Raw genomic sequence first — 20,365 nt, forward strand, 5'->3', positions numbered from 1 at the left:
GATACAATAAAAATATATGCATACTGGATGGCAATGATCTTGGACCACAGCAGGGGACTATGCATTGCGTGTGGTTCAAGCAGCTGAAAAAGCTGGTTGTTCTCTCCTCTCCTTGGTTTCTCAGCCACCAGCTGCCAGGAGATTACAACGGTGCTCTGGTAACGTTAGCTTTCTTGGAGTCCTCTGCAGAGCAGGCTAGGATGAGGCGTAAGGCATAATGAATACGCCTTAGCTGACAATTACTGGGCAAAATCCAATTTCACGACGTGATTCTTTCTGTTTTACTACTTAAAAAAACAAACTCCCCAAACCAATGCTCTGCTTGACATTAGTAAGGATATGGAACGAGTACAAGTCATGTCCCAAGACACTGCCTTGTGAGAGAAAGATTTTGCAGTACGAAACATTAGATTACACAAAGGGACACCTAGGCTTGGCAGCTCTGAGCAACCCTCATTTAAGCCTACAGGATACTCTGAAGGTGCCAAGGTCTGCATGAGGAAACATAGCTGCCTCACTTGGACCTTGAGCAACTAAGTAAAACTGGAAAGCTGAAACAAATTCATAAAGTGGGAAATGCTTTAACCTCCACTGGAAAATAAAACAAACATTCAAATGGTGCATCCATGCAGTGTGTGCTCAACCACAAGGACAGGACTATGGCCTGTGGCCACAGTGCTGCTGAGAGAGGCACCCTATTCCCTGGAGACCCGCTTGGCGTCCCCCTACATGCTGGGGATATAGCTGGTGGCAGAGAATATCACCAGCACACATCTTCACGTGCCAGCCCTCATCAGCCTGTTGGGTCTTCCGAGAACTTACCGTCATTCAGCAAGATTTGTTCTGTAGTTTAGAATTTGCATGTGCAACACTTGCTTTGCTCCCTTCTGGCTCACACTGGCTTGAAACTGCTCCAGTTAATGTGTTCAGGGATAACTCCACCCAACCCAGTACAGGTGAGAGGTGGAAATGGGACTACTGGCTACGTGGGCTCTCTGCTTAACATACTAGCGTACRTTCAGCATCTGTTTTTACAACCTCACAGATCGCCCCAGTAGATCAGACTTTTGTCAAAACAAAATAATGGCATGGCATTCATAAAGCATTTTGCCGTATGGTGCTATGGACTGAGCTTTTCACTCATAATAGATGGCCAAGTAAGCTATCGACATGTGCTATCATATGTAATCAAGCTTGCTAGATTAAAAGCGGGACTTGCGCCTAGCAAACGGAATGCTGTATATTATTCATTGAACTCCGAGCAGCAGCTCTCTCTCGTCAGGCTTCATTAAAACATTCGCATGCTTCCAAAATGAAATAAAGTTCCATCAGCGTCTCTGAGAAGGAGAGATGGGATGGGTCACGTTCAGTTGCCATTTGGTTGGAGATGTCATACAAAACCCTTACGCACTGGACATGACTGAATCGTAAAAAGCTTTCACCCAGAAAGGAAGTCTTCGTTACACACAAAGTCTCTGACTCCTACAGTGCTCTCCCAAGGCGGTTACATGACGTTCTCAAAGAGCTGTAAGGATCGCATGATATTGTCATCCTGGAAGCAACAAGAAGATATTGTCACAAAAACAATACTGACAAAGCCCTGTTCACAACCTTGTTTGGCCCAGCAGGTGCTCTGCAGTGCTACAACGTGCAACTGCCTCGCTTTTGCATCGCTTTTCATCCTTGATGAGCTTAAATTGATTCAGGTCTAGGTCTTGCAAAGCAGCCCCCTTGCACTTTGGCACCTTAGTCCTTTTGCAGCATGCAAGCACAGGATTTTCTCATATACGGTGTGTGCTGTGCTTCACTAAAGAACACGAGATATCAGCATTTAAACTCTTTTCTGAGCTGGTGACTATGCTGAGCCCTCAGACCTGAGTGCCCACACAGAACCTCATCAATTCTAAACACAAAAATGTGCACTTAATATGCTCAAACAGTCCAAATAAAATTGCAGGCTTTGAACTGAAGAGTAAGCTGTCCTGAAGACCACTTGATCCCAGAAACACAATCAACTAAAAATTCAAACACATGAAATCTCAATGTCTCTGAGGTTCTTAGCTCCAGCCAAGAAAGTTGGATAGATACAAGGGAAATACCAGACTGTTTCTTATGAAGTGACTTGAAATGTTACTTTGAGGTAATCACCTGAGTAACATTCAAAAAATATGGTATGTTTCTCTCTTCTCCCCCCCCCGCAGGAGCTCAGTTATTCAAATAGCCAGAATAACTGCTTGGCTGTAATGCAATTTATTACGGCATTTCATTCCCCTATCTGCTTTAGAGGTGTTGGAAATGTGGCCATCCTTATACCTKCCAAAAGCAGCAGTATCTCACCTCTAATGTGGTTTTGCAGGTACTAGTACCAGGTAGCACCTTGCATGGAAAATCAACCATCTTTTCTAAAACAAAGCTTGGAGTTCATTGTCCATGAGCCATACGTTCAAAATGGGCAAAGACATACACTATAATGCACATTTGTTTGTTTTGCATAAAGAAAAGAAAAAGCCTTAGTGTTGCAGGGCTCCTACCTGCAAGGAAAGCACACATTACAGCATATCAACCTGCCCAGCTTCTATTGCAAGTATGTCGATGGCAACCAACCAAACCAAAACTAGGACAGAGCATTAAAGAYGCTTCAGCATTTCCAAGTGATGTGAAGCTGCTTCAGTACCAGCACTGCTATTCACAGCATTTATCACACAGATCCAGCTTGAGGACAAACAATGAATTTGCAAAATAAAACACAACCTAGAGGCAAATACTCAAATTATAGAAGAGGCCAGAAATAAACCAATAAGCGGGAGATATCAGAAACGCTGCAATCAAAAACGTCAGCGTTCCATCGTGTATCTGCTCATACAGCATTTTCCCCCTGAAATCTGTCTGAGAAAGTTCTGCCTGTTACCAGACCCAGCCTTTACGCACAAGGGGTGGGACGGGAGCCAGCCCCTCCAGGGTGAGGGTCTTCCCGTCATTCAGGGACAGGCTTGGGTTGTCTGACTGCAGCACAGGACAGATTTCCCAGGGAAAGCAGAAAGCACAGGATGGCTGGTATGCAGTATGCACACCTCCGAACAAACAGTCACACAGTTAATTAGTCTCAGACAACAGATATTTGGCTGATTTGTGCAGATGCTTGTCTTTGTGCCAGTGCTAAAAAATACCAGCAAATATCTATCACAACCAATTTAAGGTATGGAATTTGCGAGAGGGAGTTCATTGTCAAAATAGAAAATCATTGCGATGATTACAGCATTTATTTTATTGTTTGACCTTGAAACCACCAGCGGGTTTCAGAAGACTGCTCTAACTACAAAGGTCCTATTGAGACCTTCGGCTCTGGACTGTTTCAGCAACATGGTACCTGTTAAAGGACAACCAGGGACAGGTCACAGAGACGTTGCCAGCCTCTTGGAAAAAATCCTGAGGAAGGTTAAGGGCTTTCTTAGCTTTCTCAAGAGTTACGTATTTGTCACAGAATCAGGTATTGCAGTTCACTCAGGCAAACAAAAGCACTGGCCACGGAGAGGCTCCCCCCAGCACCCACAGCCTGACCCCGCACTCCCAGATCCTAACCGCAGACCAAATCCTGCGGCTGGTTTTCACACAGCATAAAGGAAACCTGGCGTCCAGAGCAGCAGCTCGCTTCAAGCAGAGTTCACAAAGTGAACACAAACACTGTGGCTCAAGCTAGTCCTCTCACCGCGGTTATAATTTTGGCCTTACCTCTTGACAGGATTCAATAAACTCATCTAAAGTTACAACGCCATCTTTGTTTTTATCCATTTTCTGCAAAACAAAAACAAACATCTTTGGTTTCCATATGTAACCCTGCAGTTGTAGTATAGTATCATATTTGATTCAGTTTGAATAAATCTAGGATGCTTTACAAGCTTAGATTGAAGGTGGAGTGCCATTGATTAAACCTGCTGGCAGCTAAGGACTTGCTTACTCTGATATTTGGAGCGTTTTTGAGGTCATCTCCAACTATTCCCTCCACAGCGTACACAGCAGCCTCTGTCCATCTTACACCACTTACTTCTTCAGTACCTCACTAATTGGCACCCATATTCCTGTCTCTATTCTTATGGGCAGCTGCAAGCAGAAGCACCTGTGGGCTGAGATGGGACATCTCTAGGCTTGCTGGACATGCCACATGGACATGGAGAAGGGGTCGGGCCAAGAGACAAACGGGACACCTCAGATCCAGGAACTCAGCAGACACCGCAGTGTTTGGCTGGATGGCTGCTAGGGTTTGGTTTGGGACGCGTAGCATAGGGCAGCAATGACCTTGGGACTAACCTAACAGTGAAGTATATCGGTGCACAGCTCAAACACTAAGAAAAACACACCAGAAATCAAATAAATACCTGGAAGAATACTTCTACATGCTGCCTCGGAGCATCTTCCTTGAGCACAGGATACGTGTACTTTCCCATCATATCATAAATTGCCTTTACTATATCCATCATTTCCTGCAGTAGTGACAATAGGGAAGTTAATAAAAATGATAGAGCATTTATTTGTTTTATTGCCCTTTTTTCACTCTCTATTACAAAGCAGAGCAGACCTCAGGCTCATACCTACTGTCAAACCCAGAGGAAGCCTAGACACATGCATGCAGACAGATGTCTCACCAGCTGTGAGTTAATCTAGAAAACCAAGTACATCTTTCTCTCTGTGYCATGACTTGGCAGCAGCTCTTCATGAGGGTCCTATGCCCCCGTTTCAGGGTCTGGCCGTGCAGCGCTACAGCTGCTGCTGTGCCAAATGGGCCAGGGCAGTCGGGGCCATCGCTGCGGATGGTGCTGCCGCAGTGACCGCTCGTCTCCAGAGCTCTGCCAGGGCCAGGCGCTCCGTTCCAGCCCYGGGGGGCCGGTCAGGGTCCCTCTCTGTGCCTTGCAAAGCTAGTGCGTGGCTCAGCAAACAGCATTGGACCCGCAAGCACAGCAGGTGCCCACGGCAGCTTCAGGGTGATAGACCACGTCCTACATGTGGCCGGTCAGAGCAGGCCTACTCCCATGCGTGCCTTCACGCAAAAGTTCAGCAGTGGTCAAGTTTACCATGCTCAAAACCAAAGTTTCCACAGAGAAAACAAAAAAATGCTAGGTAATACAGTAACACTAAATAACGACACTGAATTGGGAGCGGTGCTGCGGGGGCGCAGCACCTCGGGTAAGCCCACACCACCACCCCCATGCGGCCGGATGTACCTGGACGATCCTGCACGCAGACATCGGCACGATCCCTGCACCTTGGTCACCGAGCACCCAATGTCCCTGCTACCTTCCCCTTCGCAGGGGTTRTTTTTGTGGATAGCTATAACTAGGGTTTTGCTCCCAGCTAAAGCAATCCATTAAAGGCACTGTAAAATATGGCTACAAAAATGTGCAATACAAGGTCACCAGGCACTTTATTGGGACACAGGTAAATGCTTAAGTCCTGTCTGATCTGTGTTTAATTAGCTGCATGTAAAATTAACCGTAAAATCAAACGTGTGTCAGAAACAGCCTTACCTCCTTGTTTATATAGCCATCCTTATTTATGTCGTACAGGTTAAACGTCCACCTTAGCTTCTCGTGGACCGTTCCTCGCAACAGAATCGACAGCGCCATCACAAAATCCTGGTTCAAGGCACAGAGAGAGACGCGAGTTTTAACACCGTCCTTCCCCGAGCCACCGTCACCACAAGACCGCTCAGACGACCTTCCTTTTTAGGGCACGACACGCAGCCGCCAACCCCTGCGCCCCCGGCCCCATCGCCGCCCGCGCTCCGCGGGAGCTCAGCCGCCCCAGCGCAGGGCTGCGAGGACCCGAGCAGCAGTGCTGCCGAGGGGGACGGGGGCCGCCCCGGGGGCCGGCGCTCGGCCACCTGCGAGGGACCCGTTTTTGCCGCTCACTGCCGGGTTTTCTTGCTAACTTTCTAACCCCTCTCTGGGATCGCGTCCCGAGGCGCCAGCAGACCGCGGCGTAACCAAAGGTCCGGCCCGAGCCAGGCAGACGGGGACCGCGGCGGCTGAGAGGGACCGGGAGAGCCGGGGCTCTCCGTGCCACCGCATGGCCTCAGCCTCCCTCCTCCTCCTCCTCCAGCAATGCCTCCGACACGTCTGTCGGATACAATCCTCACCACTGATTACCCAGGCTGGCGTACAGCTTTCTAATTGTCTTCTGCTTACCATACAGTTATTGCTTCCAATACACTGATCTACTGGTTACGCTGCCTAAGGGCTCGGGGCTGACAGCAGCATCGCTGCAGGGGTTTGGCAGCGGGGGCAGAGCTGACCCAGCGATACCGCTCCAGCTCCTGGACCCCGGCCCCCCTCCCGGCTCCCCAGCACTGCGCGGGCAGCACGCCGCCTCTCCGAAACCTTCGCTCCTTCTCCCCGGGCTCAGAAGAACCTGAATTTACTGAACAATACAAAAAAAGGGGGGGGGGCAAAACACTTACGTCCAACAAGTACTACAGAGACGAGTTTGCCAGGAAGGAAAGCTTTTTCCTTTTCTCTCTCTCCCCCCCCCCCCCTTTTTTTAAAAAAACCCACTTACCTAAGCATTTTGCCACATTTTGGTCTATTTAGGTTTCTGGAAACCTCTAATGTTATACTGAGCACTTACCATACGCCTAACTCCACCGTAGCTGCCACCAAAGAGAAACCTGTACAGATAGGCTAATATTTCCCTTTTCCATCTGATAAATGAAGTAATTTCCRAGTCTCACCCAGGACTTACTGGGACTCTTGGCATTTGATGGCAAAGGAGGGACTGCATATTACTTCTAGTTTTACCGTCAGCCAGAAAATTATCTCCAAAACCACCTACTCAACATCTCCTTTTGCTGTCACCTGCACGCGAGAGCTTTAAGGGTGGCTACTCATGGCCACAGCAACAGGCCTTTTTGGTTAACAGATAGGCTTGCCTTCTCCTAGGAGCCAAGTATATGAGATGTTTGTTCAATATATTAAATAAGTAAGCTCTAAACAAACTCCAAAAATACACGTGTAATCCTGCTACGCATTTTTGGATGACCACAGAAGGCATAAGATGTGCTGCCTTCCTCCTACCTCCAAATCACCCGTGCCACTCGCTGCTTTCTTTTTGTACACCTCTGTCCTCAGCCTCTCCTCTTTGCTGCGAAACTCGCCATGGTTTCGCCCTCCAAGATCAGCGTCGCCTGTGATACTGTCTAACGTGAATCGCGTGTTTCTCTAGTCAAGGGAAACGTGCAACTGCCCAAAAAACCTTAACCAAAATCAATCAGATTTTAAAATACCTAGTGATTTTAGTCTTGAGACCTCTAAACTGTAATCCAGCAAATCTTGCCCATTTCTAACAGAAGATGGATGGAGAAGTATCAAAACACAAAGCTGAGAAAAAGGTATCAAAATAGGATACAAAACAATTACCTCAAACTTCACTGAGCCATTCTGTGCGGTGTCAAATGCATTAAAGAGATAATGTGCATACATGCTAGCATCTGAAAGACAAAAACGGCACGAATTGATGCAGCACTTCGCTATACGCTAATGGCTCTAAACAGCGCTCATAACCACATTTTCTTTCAGGAGCAAAAGAAAACAATGTTGTAGCTTCTTCAGATATTCTATAAACCAGTAAAAATTACCGTGGAATTATATAACTCTCCCTCCTCCCCCTCCACCTCAAAAAGCAGCCTTCACATGCCAAAACTTTCATCACAGTGGTAATGATCTGGATTATGGGACCGTACTTCGAACATCTCTGCTTGCCAAATCAGGCAAGGCATCCAAACTTCAGCTTTGCCGGGCTAAGTCCTCCAGCATTAGCCACGTGAGGTTCACGGAGAGCAACCGAGGAAAGCTGGATGTGCTGGTCTTGGTGGGAATCTCAGTGGCACCAGGATGCGAGGGAACGGCCAGGGCAGAGGGAAGCAAGCTTGAGAAGAGTGTTAGACACATTTCCACTGACTGTTAAAGAGCAATCTCATCCAAAATATATTTTCATCCTTTTGAATTTTAAACTGCTGGTCTTTAAAATATATATATGATATATATATATATTATATGAATATACACACACACACACACATATCTTGTCTATTGAGAAGAACAGCCTCTGTTGGCCATGTGAAAGACAGCTGTTAACAGTGAAAAACAATAACAATATGCAGAAAAATCAAATGAGTGTTTGGCCTCMGGACCTTCATTGGCCTGCCTCTGCTCCGGAGACAATTCACACTTTTCTCCAGGTTGCTAGAGCCAACTTTTAGAAAACGGAAGCAACTRGCATTACTATTACCTAATTATTTCATTGCTATTCAAGGAACCATGYATTTTGTTTCTCCCCTCCTCTGTTCTTTGCCTCTGGCACACAGAGTTAGTCTAGCTTGAGTCTTCGTACTCAGTGCTTGGGCGCCTGGTGACACTTAATGACCTGTGCTAGGCAGGCACCCACATGGAACGACCTCAGCATCTTTTTGGTCTGAATCTCATGAAACAATGAATTTTTTTCCCCACATTATTTAAATCTAGGGAAGAGTAGCGACATGCAGAAAAATCATGCAGAAAAATGCTCAAGTTCCTGTCATTTGTACGCATAGAATCTGCTGGACTCCCGGATAAAAAACTGGCTGCTTCATTTTTAAGAGAAGGATTCAGAAAGAAAGTATTTCCACAAGAAAAATATGAAATTATTAGTGGGACATGCCTACAAAAAGTCTTACTAAGCTAACGTAAGAGACTCGGAACATCAAGCTAAATGTTTTATTTCAGTAGCAGATAATATACATGAAGAAATACTAGTTCACTAGTAATATCTGATGGCAAATCAGCAAAAATGAAAACCTGTCAAGCATATAAGCCTGGTGTAACAGAAATACCAGAGCCTAGGATGACCCTGCATGTGCACTGTAATTTGGAGATACGTCACTACACCTGAGATGCACAAGTTTATCTGTATGGAGAGCCATAAAAGTGAGAAAAACCTCTGAGGAATCTGAAATCCCATAATTTATGACACTAAGGTTATACAAACAGTTTGGAAACCAAGTGAAGCAAAACAGTGGAAAACATGAAAATACCTCTGCTGTTAAAGCGACTTACTGTTAGGCACGGCTGCACTACTAGCATCATTAACCGAGGGAGAGCCGTATTTTGAGGGAATGGGACGCAAAACAGAATAACGGCAAATCTTTGTCAACCTCCGTAGAAGGGAAACAAGGAATCTACCTGCTACAGAACTTTCTGTAGGTGTACATCCTTGAGGTCACATGCCGTGTAAAACATACAGAAGCACAGCATTTTTCATCCTAATATTTAGTTCAGAAGTCACCTATTAACGACCTGCACACACACGCAGAAGCCTCATCATCTTCCCACAATGACACTATTCTGCAGCTATTACAGAACAGGATATATTTGGGAAGCCTCAAACTTTGCATCTTTTATTTAAAAAAAAAAAAAAAAAAAGCCTTACAATCATGACTTCTTTCATATTTGTAAAAAAAAATCCCTATAGAACATATCCATTTACAAGAGCATATAGATTCYTGATGTTTTCAGAAGCTGAGGATGTTTTAGGAGATGTTTTAACAATGTAAGCTATTTGAGAAGTTTAATAYAACACTGTAACGCATGAAGTGATGCTGCCTCAGTCAGTCACAAAAACACCCMAAATTATTTCAGCTGCCCAGGCATTCATGGGCCAACTGGGAACAGCTCTACAACTTTTAGGAACATTTCAATTTATTTATAGGACAAAAATAGGTCTGAGATGCTTCTGCACTAGATCCTAAATGTACTGCAGTCCAGCAACGGGGGAAACCAAGATGCACTGAGGGAACTGATTTAATTCTCTGCCATCCAGAAAGACAGTAGCAGGCAAGAGAATTAATTCCCAATTTCTATTCCAGTMTTGCACTGTTTACTGGAGAGAAAAGGGCAGACAGCTAGTAGCAATCTTCAATGTGAGTTTGTCTGTATTCTTAAGAAATAACTATTCAAAGGGCACCTAAAATTATTTCCTTGCCTTGCTACTTATATTTTTGTTTAACATTTTGCAGRGCCTAAGCACAATTCAAATTCCTAGCACAGATTATCAGAAGCAGTTTTGCAGCCAGCTGGCAATAATGAATGTTAAGGTATGCTTCAAGAAACCTGACAGATGCAAAGTACTCCGCTCACCTCCATGTGGAAAGAACTGCGCATAGATCTGTTTGAACGTCTCTTCATTAACAACCCCACTAGGACATTCCTGTTGGAAAAAAATAAATACGAATCAAGAAAAAAAAAACACTGCTCTTGAGATTCATTTTCAAAACACTACAAGCCCAAAGAGAGCAATTACACAAGCCACATTCCTGTTCAAACAGTGCASTGGATGCGCTGAAGAAATTAAGTAATTCAGACTGGAATTCCACATTAAGCATCTCATAGGCTTGGTTCAGCATTATTACTGTTTTGACCGGTGTTTTCAGTGTTTAATCTCTGTTTTACAGGGTGAGCTGGAAAGGCAGCTCATCTTCTGTCATATGGAGCCTTTATCTAATAATTACAAATAATCTTACTGCCAGCTAACACATCCCCTTTCTGTGCCTCTGCATATATTAATCCATTAATCCTCGGCAGGAGACCGTAGCTAGATAACCGATACCAGCTCCACCGAGGCTCACAGAACTCACCAGCAAGTCATCACCAACAAGCACTAGTGTTCACCTCAAAAAGGCGAGCTCCTTTTCCACTTGTTTGGCTGGTCACAGTCTCCTGCAYACTTCCGTGAAGCTGGACTGTGGCTGTACAAACGTTCCACCCGGAAACCCATGGGATTATTTGATTTTTCAGCTCCRGTACTAAAACACAGTGCATTTCAATGAGGTTGCGCTTGCTCCGCTGCAGCCCAGGAAAATCTAAAGCCAGGGGGGTAATGTGGGGCAGGAGTTTGCMGGAGTCACTCACTGCACAGCACCAACACGCAGAGGGAGGCAGAAGCTAAGAGGAGCTGGGCTCTCGGGGGCTTTCTGCCACTCCTAAAGGTCTAGAAGCCATTTGAAGTAACTGAAGCGTACAGTTACTGGGAGAAGTCTCCGTCATGTCCACATTGCTCTCTGTGTTAGTGAAATCAGTTTCAACCCAGCCAGTTGGCCATTCTTTTTAAAATCCAAGCACAGCACAGCTCCTAATCACATTTTCCAGCAACGTTCACTGGCCGGCCACACTACGTGAARCTGTATCTTAAGACAGACAACTATTAAACTCACTAACCACCATCATTTCCCATGCTTAAATGCAGAGACTCGTCGTTTTCCCTATGCTTTCCCCAGTTGTAGTACCCCCCGATCTCTCCAAGCTATCCTAACAACCCACGGCCGTTAAGACCCTCGCGACCGAAACACTGAAGGGAAGGTCCGAGAAGGGCAGGCGAAGAGCAGAGACGGCGGCTGCCGCGCTCTCCTCGCAGGGCAATGCTGCCCTCGCACTTCTGGCCGTGGTACCCCCATTAAACTTCCTGAATTTCCACGTGATCCTTATTGCTTCTGATGCTCTGTTTAGAAGCCAAAGGAAACTTTGCATCAGGCCTCCAGGAGCGCGGGGGAAAGGCGGCGCTGCCATCGATYGCCCTGCTTAGCTCGCTGTAACTGGATTGCTTTCAGACACATATGTTAGTACCAATTCATTTGGACTTAATTGATCACAATGCTGTTTCATAAGAATCAAATAATGCCCAGGAGACCTCATTAGTGCTGCAGCACGACTTAATACAGCTGACACCAAAGAAATCCCTAAGCAGGTAAGCTTAGCATCAGGATAAATTCCACCAAAGACAGCAAAGCTTTACTCCTTCAACCCAAACACGTTACCTGCAAGGAAGTGCAGCCCTCCTCCTCCTCCACAGTTACAAGGCTCTGGGTTAGATTTCAGGTAATAGTGTTCTTTTCTTTAACCTACAAATTCTTTTTAAATGTCAAACAAGAAAATTGGATTTTTTTTTTGGGGGGGGGGGGGAGGAACTGTCAAGCACTCAAACCACCCCTCGCTTTCAAAAAACCACCTCTCAAGCACTGGCATTACATGAGTCTTTCTCAGGCTTCTTTTAAAATGCCAAACCACAAAGGAGCTGAATCCACATGAAAGCAAACAAAAATTGAGCTTGCTGTTCTTTTCTTCAGCTGGAATCAGAAATCAGCTTTATTGATTACTTCAAAGAAGTGCAATGCACACAAACAGGGACTATCCGTGCAACTGAACCTAAAGGTRTTGCTACCTGCCCATCCGACCGTTGTCATGTAAGTCGGCCAGCAAACGGAAAGGAGTCCTCGGGGCTCGCGTTTTGCTAATTTGGAAGCGTTTTCTATTGCTAAGTGGTCGGAGTACCGACTGGCTCCGGTGTATTCCCTCTCAGCATGGCTCTGCAACCCAGATTCAAATCTCCGAGCCCCCCTGCCCCCCAACACTGCACGTGCTGCAGCCCTTCCTAGGTCCCCCCACGCACRCAGGTATGTTTGAGGATCACAAAAACATCACAACATCCCCACCTCGCTCGTGCTGCTCTAGTCTCCCCCAAACCTGCTTTGGTTTAACTGATTGCTTCACGTCCTACATGCACTGTCAGTCCAGATTTGCCAAAACATTTGCACTAAAGTGGGGTCACGCTTCTTGTTTAGCATTAGAGAAGAATCCTCTGCAGTCAACAGCTGTTTCTCCTAACTGCACAAGGCCCCCAGAAACAGGCAAACAGCCCCCTAAGAATTCCAATTTTTATACCCGTGCAATGAATTCTGAAGAAAATATGTCATTAAAAACATGGTCTAAAACAGATGTGTTGGACTACTGAGCTCAAAGCTCTGTCACTGTTATAGTCACTCCTTTAGCCATCAATTTATCAAATTTCATGTTAAAAGTGGCTAGTTTCTCACTCTCCTCCCCTCTGTTCCAAAACTGTTCCCCAAACTTCACTCCTCTGYGGGGCAGAAACATCTAATTCCAGCCTATGTTTTTGCTCATGGCCATTTTGTTCCTGTGCCAATCCTGCCTTTCAGCTCAAACAGTTTTCTTCTTATGTACTTACAGACAGTAAGCGTCACATTTTATTTTGCTAAGCTAAACCAAGGCAAGATCTACCAGAAGCTCTGCTGGTTTTTGCAGTCGMTGTTATCTTGCTTTTACAGAATTGCAGCAACAGCAATCGGACAAAACGCCTCGAGTTTATCCCAGCTGCCAGTCTGAGAACCAGCTACCTTCAGGTGCAAAACAGACTACTCCGCATAACGCAGACTGCACCTTGGGGGCAGAGATAACTGCGCAAATAWACAAAGCCTTTTGTCCTGGCAGCTGGAGAGGATGCTAGAGGACAGCACTATTTCACAGCTGTAAAGAAGGCTGAAGACGGAGAGAGGACCTCTGGGCAGCCAGCAAGGACAACAGCTTGGTTAGCAGGCTCTGCTTCTCCGGAGCGCGATGGATCTGAGTTTGGTGGGAGCCTCCAATGGTCCGGTGCAGGAACGTGACACCTGACCACTGACACCCTGGGAAGCGAGTGAGGCTGGGGTTTATTAGAGCTGAAGTGCCGGCTGCCATCCAAGCAGGTTTTACCCTCCTCTGTGTCCATCCACGCATCCTGCCACCTTCCAGAAGCAGCCCTTACTCTCAGCTTGGAGTCCTGCGTGAACCAGCCAAAACGCCGTGATTTAGTTTTTGCCRTTTTGAATTGCAGAATTTGGGCTATCTGAGCCACGTGAATGGTCACTATCTATTTTTATTAACATGAAGAAAGAAAAGCTGGCAAATACGTGTCAGTCTTCCAGTTCTTTGCCGGAGCAGCTTGCTGGCTACGGAAACCCAGCTGAGAGCACAGAAGTCTAGCAGTAACTTTGAATGAGGAGAAAAACTTGATCAAAGACTCTGAATTTCTCCAAAACCCTCAAGCTATAAATAACTCTTCTGTCCCAGAATCACAGTTTTTTAGAGCTTGCTTCCGCCTGAGCAACTTTTTGGGGGGTTTTGCTGTGACCAGCTCAATCCATTTTACCAGTAATTTTAGACAGGTTCCTTCCTCCCTCATCTGCTTTACGCTGCTCCAGCTGAGCACGCGCTCGTGCGTGCAAACACCTCCGAGCACCAGCACACCTCGTGCCCCCGGCCGGCCCGGCGCCGCTCCGAGGCTCCCCCGGCCTGCGCTCCRCTGGCCCTGGGCCAACCGCGGCCGATGCACCCAGGGCTCAGCCGCAGCATCCAGCTCCCACGTACGGCACTCGGGACCGAGCGCGCGGCTGAGCGTCCCTTGCAATAATCCGGGTGCTGCCTCGTAATTAAATGGAGCCCRAGCAATCACTCAAGAGCAGGCAGCAGCTACGAGCTAGTGAGAGGAAGAACAGCTCTGTTCCCGTGGGGATTTGAATCTCCAGATGGCACTGCAACATCATGCCCAAAAGCAGACGGTTCGATACAAAAGCAAGCGTGGTGGCAGCTGAGTCAGCCTGCCTGCTGTGCATAATTACTCATCCCATTGAAACCACCATTTACAGGCTACAAATGCTAGAGCTGCCCTTTTGTTTCAATTTAAAGCTCAAATTTTAAAGCATTACACATACTGTGTGCGTAGYAGCTGAAGAAAAGCACAGTAACAAGCCGAACAGTCTGACATAAAATGAGACCCTGATAGCACCATARATTAATCCCAAGGCCTTCACTGAGGTCTTAGGAAATGGTTTAGGTGACAAGTTGAATGACGTTGCCTATCACTATTCTTTCCCTGGGAGGTAATGCAAAGCGATAGCAAGATCAGGAGGGGCAAAGGGTAGATGTGAGGGTCAGCAACTGAAGTGCAAGAAGYCTGAACACAGGCGCTGAACAGAGAAGTCCCCAAAGTTGAGCTGTGCCACAGTCTGCTTAGCCAAGCAGCGAAAGAAAGGATCAGATCGCTGGACTCYTCAGGGATGCAAAGCATATACTGGAGCCACGATTCAACCAATGCAAGAACTTGTCGAAGAGAGAGGCCCTCCTCAATGTCCAACAGGCTTCCCTCCACACCGACTATATCCGATGCTCACAAAACAAAGCTCAGCTTTTTTTGACAATGTGCTCACTATGTGCTCACTTGATTTGCTCTTTCAAAGAAATCTCAGTATTTCACTGTGATGGTATCTGAAAGCGCTGAAATGTTGGGGCTGTCCTGTGAGACAGCTTTTTTCTTTTCTTTCTTTTTTTTTTTTTTTAAAAAAAAAACTCACTGTGTTTATTGGGCTAGCCCAGTACTGATCTATTAATCATCATAAAAGCATCAGCTAGCACAAACCACCTGGGTCACTAAATCCCAACCCTCAGGCAACCACATAATGAGTAATCATTCTTCTGTGTCCATAAAACATCTGCTCCCTGTAGCCTTAACATCTCCTATCTGTTTCTATTTATTTCTGATGACTCCCCAAAAGGCAGCAACAGGTGGTCTACAAGCAGAGGTTCAGGGAGCTGCAGAGATGCTCGCGAAGACCAGTCTGGTGTGGTTCTCAGCCTGCAGTCACACCAACTGGCTGTTCCCTGCTCTCACCTAYGGCTAGAGTCTCTCTCCTGCCTCCTCAGTCTTGATACCCATTTATTTCTGATTTCTTTGCGGCTTCTGCCATTCCAGTCTTGCTCCCTACTTACATCGGGTTTCATGTTCCCAATGTGCTCTAGCAATCTCCTATGAGGACAAGACTTCTCTAGCTACAAAAAGAAAAGAAAAGAAAAAAAAGAAAAAGAAAAAAGAGAGAGAGAGAGAAAAGAAAAAACCAAACATCCTGGGCAGCTAATCACAGGCAAATAGCACAGTTTATATTTGAATACAACAAGTTAAGAACAAGAGTTAAAACAACAAAAACCACAGAAAACCCACACCCTAACTCCCCACAAAACCACAAATCAAGTTATCTTGAACTACAGGTACAGCTGAGGAGATTGCAATGTATTTACTGACATTTGGGGAGCAATTTGATAGGCATATTATGTGCTGAATATCCATCCAAACTCAGTTTTAGGCACATTATGGTGTTACAAATATTGGATGGAGAGGGAGGCTGAAGCTCATTTTGTTGTGAAAGGAGGAGATCTAGCACAAGCTCCCCTTGCCCATGATGTTTAGCAGGGGAACGATATGAAATGCAGCTGAGCAGCTCTCATCTAGGCAGGAGAGGCTAGTGGGGGTGTCCGCACGAGTTGCTTCACTGCAGTAGGGCCCTTACATTTTTGAATCCTCTGTAAAGCACCTGGAGTTCTCTTTTAGTAAAATTTGTCTGTGCTTCAAGCTGTTCCAGTCCTTCGGGTCTATGGCACACTGTAGTCATTTCTAATTCATCTTCAATTTTATCTGAAAGAAAAAATAGGAAAATATTTATGTAGCTTGTTACTTTTGCTCTGTTAATATGATAGATAGTACAAATCGGATTTCAAGAGCAATAGAGAAAAAAAAACTGTGATGAACTGATCAACATTATAGTTTTAACCCCTTGAAGGTAAAGTAAAAGCCAGATGAGTAGAGCAGTGTCTCGCACTTGGCAGCAGGGCTGCCCCATTACCCCTCTATCCCCGGAGCAGAAGCTGCTGGTACGAACAGACGGGCAGGCAGCAGGTACGGTGCTCCAGAAGCCAGCAGCGGGCATCTCTCATCTAACACTGAACCAGCGCGGAGGAACAGGCATCTCAAAGTACTAGCTTTAAAGGCGGGTGTGCAAACGTAAGTGAGAGCGCAGACCATGCCTGAGCATATTAGACAACGACATTACACCGAGGGCAGACAGTGTCAGAAACTCTTCTGTACGCCAACCGAAGAGCTCACTCTGGAGACCCTAAAGGTCACCTTCATCCTAGGAGAAATTCAAACGATGTCCAAAGTTGCTGAAGCTGGAACGAATCCAACCTACGTTTGTACAGGCTTTAGGGAAAAAAGATAAGCAGTGAAATGTGTATTTTATTCAAGAGAGAGATCTCCYACAAGGGAGAAAAATACTCAAGACACCATGGTCTACCCTCCCATCCTCTGTGTTTGAGAGTCTCACAGGGCAGCATCTGCGGTGGCCTTGAGCACTGAATGTCCAGGCCTAAACATTGTGCTCAAGGTCCCTCGCAAGGCATTGGGCAGCTCAATGCATTTAACTATGCCCTTCCAGGGCTCTTCTCATTAAAAGCTTTGGGAGGCTGGGCAAAACGGTAAGTTCACTTCAGCTTACTCTTTTAGCTGGCACTCACTCTTGGAACAACAACTTAAGCCTAGTCAAAGAGCTCAGAGCATAGAGACAGACCATAGCCTAAATACGAATGAAATACATAGGATTCAAATAGGCCAGCAATAGATCCTGGGTTTGCAGCAATACTATATTTCAGTACTTTCAGTAGCAAAATTTAAGACTCTGCCATCAGCCAACAATTATGGAGTCAACACCAAAGYGGAGAAGTGGCAATCAGTGATTCCGCACAGTTCTGAAAAACCGGAGCAGAAACTGCACGGCTGAGTAAAGGCAAAACCAAAGGCTCTCCTCCCAGGAATTTTTTCTAAAGATATCCAGTGAGACAGAAATTACTTCCTTCTTATTAATCAGAAAGGGGAGATGGAGGGAAAAAGAAAACAAAACAAAAAGAAACCCTCCTCTTCATGCTTGTCCAATTCACAAGAACCACCTTTGCATGCTTCTATCAGGAAACACTAGTGTGGTGACTTGAGGCATCTCAGTCACACCACAGCCTGGTTCCCACAGTCATACTGGCATGATCAGCACAAACCTTTTCAAGCTGTTCACCACTGTGGTTTCAAACACTTTCTCATGGCAATGGAAAGACTAAAGTTAGGGAAACTACCTACGGCTCAGATAGTACTTCATGGAGATTTATGGGGATCAGTTTTTGAGATATCTGCCAGGAGAAATGCCTTTTTTGGGGGTGAGGGGGGTTATGAAAAGTGTAAGGGAATAAAGGTGAGGGACTCTGTAACAGCGTTGGACAGAATGAGAGTATCAAAAYTCATTTATGATGTAGAAAAACAGCTGAAAGTTGGCAAATGGCAGGAAGAGATCTGAAGGAGGCACCTTCTTCACCACCTGAAGGGAACATGGAGAAGCTARAAATTACAGATCCTGTTAGAAGGAAGCGGATGGAAAAGGATATCTCTTAGAGGAAAAAGAACGGGTAAGTAATGGGGAAAAGGTGCTTTCTTTGAAAGAGTACAAATGTCACAAAAGAAAGGAAGGAGAAGAAGCTGTAGAGAGAGAAACAACTGGGGAAGAAACTCCTTAAAAAGAGGAGAGGAGAATGAGTGGTGGAAACAAGGAGAGAGGAAATCAATTTATAAGGCAGCCAGGTTAGGGAGACCCATCGCTAATCCATGCATTGTATAAGCAGCACCTTTTTGTTTACCTTCAGTTAACCACAAGTTAYCTGAAACTCCAAGAAAAGCATGCAAATCCAAACTCCTTTCCCTACGTTTCCCTGCCATCCCACAAAACAGCGAACAGTTTAYGCGTGGTTCTTGCCAYGTGTTTCTTTCTCCCCCACCTCGCAGACGGCCATGCCTTTTGGGCTCTGCAGTACACACACAAGTCAAGCTCCGAGTCTTCYGCTGGTTTGCGGCCAGCCAACATCCCCGGCTTTTGTCTGATCCTTCCTGTTGACTGAGCTACTCCAAAAGCATTTACAGATTCAGGCAACACAACATGTAAGCGCAAAATATTGGCTACCTAGTTTTGATATCATATAAAGTAACTGAACAAGGAGAGCGAGCGAGCAACCTATGCAACCTCATGTTCAGCGGAGCAAAGCCTGCTGGGTCACACTTAGAGCTGGTGTTCGCAAAGCGCCTGTTCGCGTGGTTCCTGCAGAGGCAGGAAAAGATGAGCTGAGATAAACCATCAAAAAAGAAATTATTTGGCACATAAATCCCCACAAACGTGCTTCTTAAGCAACYAGTTTTCTGTAACACTCAGTGGAATTTAGCGTTCCTAGTGTAAAAACAAGTAAAGCAAAGCTCTTGCTCATGGAAAAATTGCTTTAACTCCCTGGTACTTTTAAATAGCTACAGAACTGTAGCTCRTATATCTTTTGCTTATCCAGACGAACAGGGTCCTGGAATTATTTTTTTCCCCTTCAATATACTTGCATAAATCATTACTTGGGGAAACACTGTAATTTAATAATGATATATTGCCTTTTAATAATGCTGCCTCATCCAGTGAATCACTATTTCAAAAGGGTGCCATTCATCTTCTGCAGTTGGTCCTGCAAGCAGTGGTTTTTCCAACAGACGGGTCACGAGCTTTGGTCCCGCAGGGCAGATTGAACATTTTTTCATGTTAAAAATAAGCCAGATGACTGTTGTGGATTCCCTTCTGCTCCCCACGCTGAGAAACTGCTGCTCTTCCCTTTAGAGCAGACTGCGGAACGGAAATTAGGGAAAATTCAGCCCTTCCAAAAGGACGCTCTGTTCTTCCCTCCTCTGTCCCAGAACCCCTCTGCCGCCAACCTGACGCTTCCCGGTGAGTTAACCCCTTCGTCCCGCTTCCACTTGAGTAAACAAGCGCGCGGAAGCCTTACGAGCTCGTTCTGCCTATCGCTTCCCAACAAAGAGCTATTTTGTGCGGCGTCTCACGATCACTTTGGGTTTTTTTAGGACYATTCCAAAGTAACAGGCCTCGCCATTCAAATGTTCCCTCCCTAATGTCCATCACATAGGTACTGAAAAAACTTTAGATATCTAACATTCAAAGACTTTCCTCCAACAACATCTCTTTTCATCCCTTCTCCCTTTCCAGTAAAAGCCTGCRGCAGGCGTAGCACAAGGGCAAGACCTGTAAGTGGGTACCGAAGGACAAGGTCTTCGACGCACAACTCTCACGCACAATGTCTCCAGTCTCTTTTCCCCCTATAGATTCTTGGCTGTTATTTGCCTTTCACCGTTTTCTCTTGCATCAGCTCTTTTAAACTTTTCCTCCATTCTCTGACACACTCTGAATTAACCACAGTGGCCCCAACACCACAAAAAGAGACGGTTGCTTCCTTGTCTAACATTAACTTTTCTCATGCATATCGTATTCCTTCTTGTATACATTTGCATCATCACACTCTGGCTCAGTCCCTCCGACACTGCATTWTTTTTCTTAAACGGAAGCTCATTTAAGTGAATGAAGTGCATGAGTGAAAATAAAAGTACATATACATATATACACACAAGCACATGTTTTCACTAGGAAAGCACGGCCTTAAAATATCTTATCAAATGTCATGCTCTCTTCAGTTTTTTCCTAGTTTACAGCCTGCCTGTCCCTAAGCAATCTGGATCTGGGAAACAGGCACACTACCAGTTTAAAGTAGTCACCTCCTCCTCCTCCAGTTTGCAACTGCATGAGCAGAGCTAAGGTTTGCTGGGAGAC

At 45.7% G+C, this 20,365-nt stretch overlaps 1 protein-coding gene across 1 annotated transcript in view; it reads right to left on the minus strand.

The window, feature by feature from the left end:
• Positions 1-225: 225 nt before the first annotated feature.
• KCNIP1 (potassium voltage-gated channel interacting protein 1) overlaps positions 226-20,365 on the minus strand; it is a 32,210-nt gene continuing 12,070 nt past the window's right edge. Inside the window, exons 2-8 of the mRNA XM_085299571.1 lie at positions 16,193-16,317; positions 10,161-10,230; positions 7,407-7,477; positions 5,520-5,627; positions 4,374-4,478; positions 3,730-3,792; positions 226-1,552 (exon numbers count right to left, since the gene is read on the minus strand). Coding sequence (XP_085155697.1) covers positions 1,505-1,552; positions 3,730-3,792; positions 4,374-4,478; positions 5,520-5,627; positions 7,407-7,477; positions 10,161-10,230; positions 16,193-16,294 — 567 coding nt within the window. The 5' untranslated portion in view covers positions 16,295-16,317 and the 3' untranslated portion in view covers positions 226-1,504. The remainder of the gene's footprint in view (positions 1,553-3,729; positions 3,793-4,373; positions 4,479-5,519; positions 5,628-7,406; positions 7,478-10,160; positions 10,231-16,192; positions 16,318-20,365) is intronic.

Source organism: Rhea americana, unplaced genomic scaffold, assembly GCF_003343005.1.
Source record: "Rhea americana isolate MKP2758 unplaced genomic scaffold, rheAme1 scaffold_150, whole genome shotgun sequence".
NCBI classification, from domain to species: Eukaryota; Metazoa; Chordata; class Aves; order Rheiformes; family Rheidae; genus Rhea; species Rhea americana.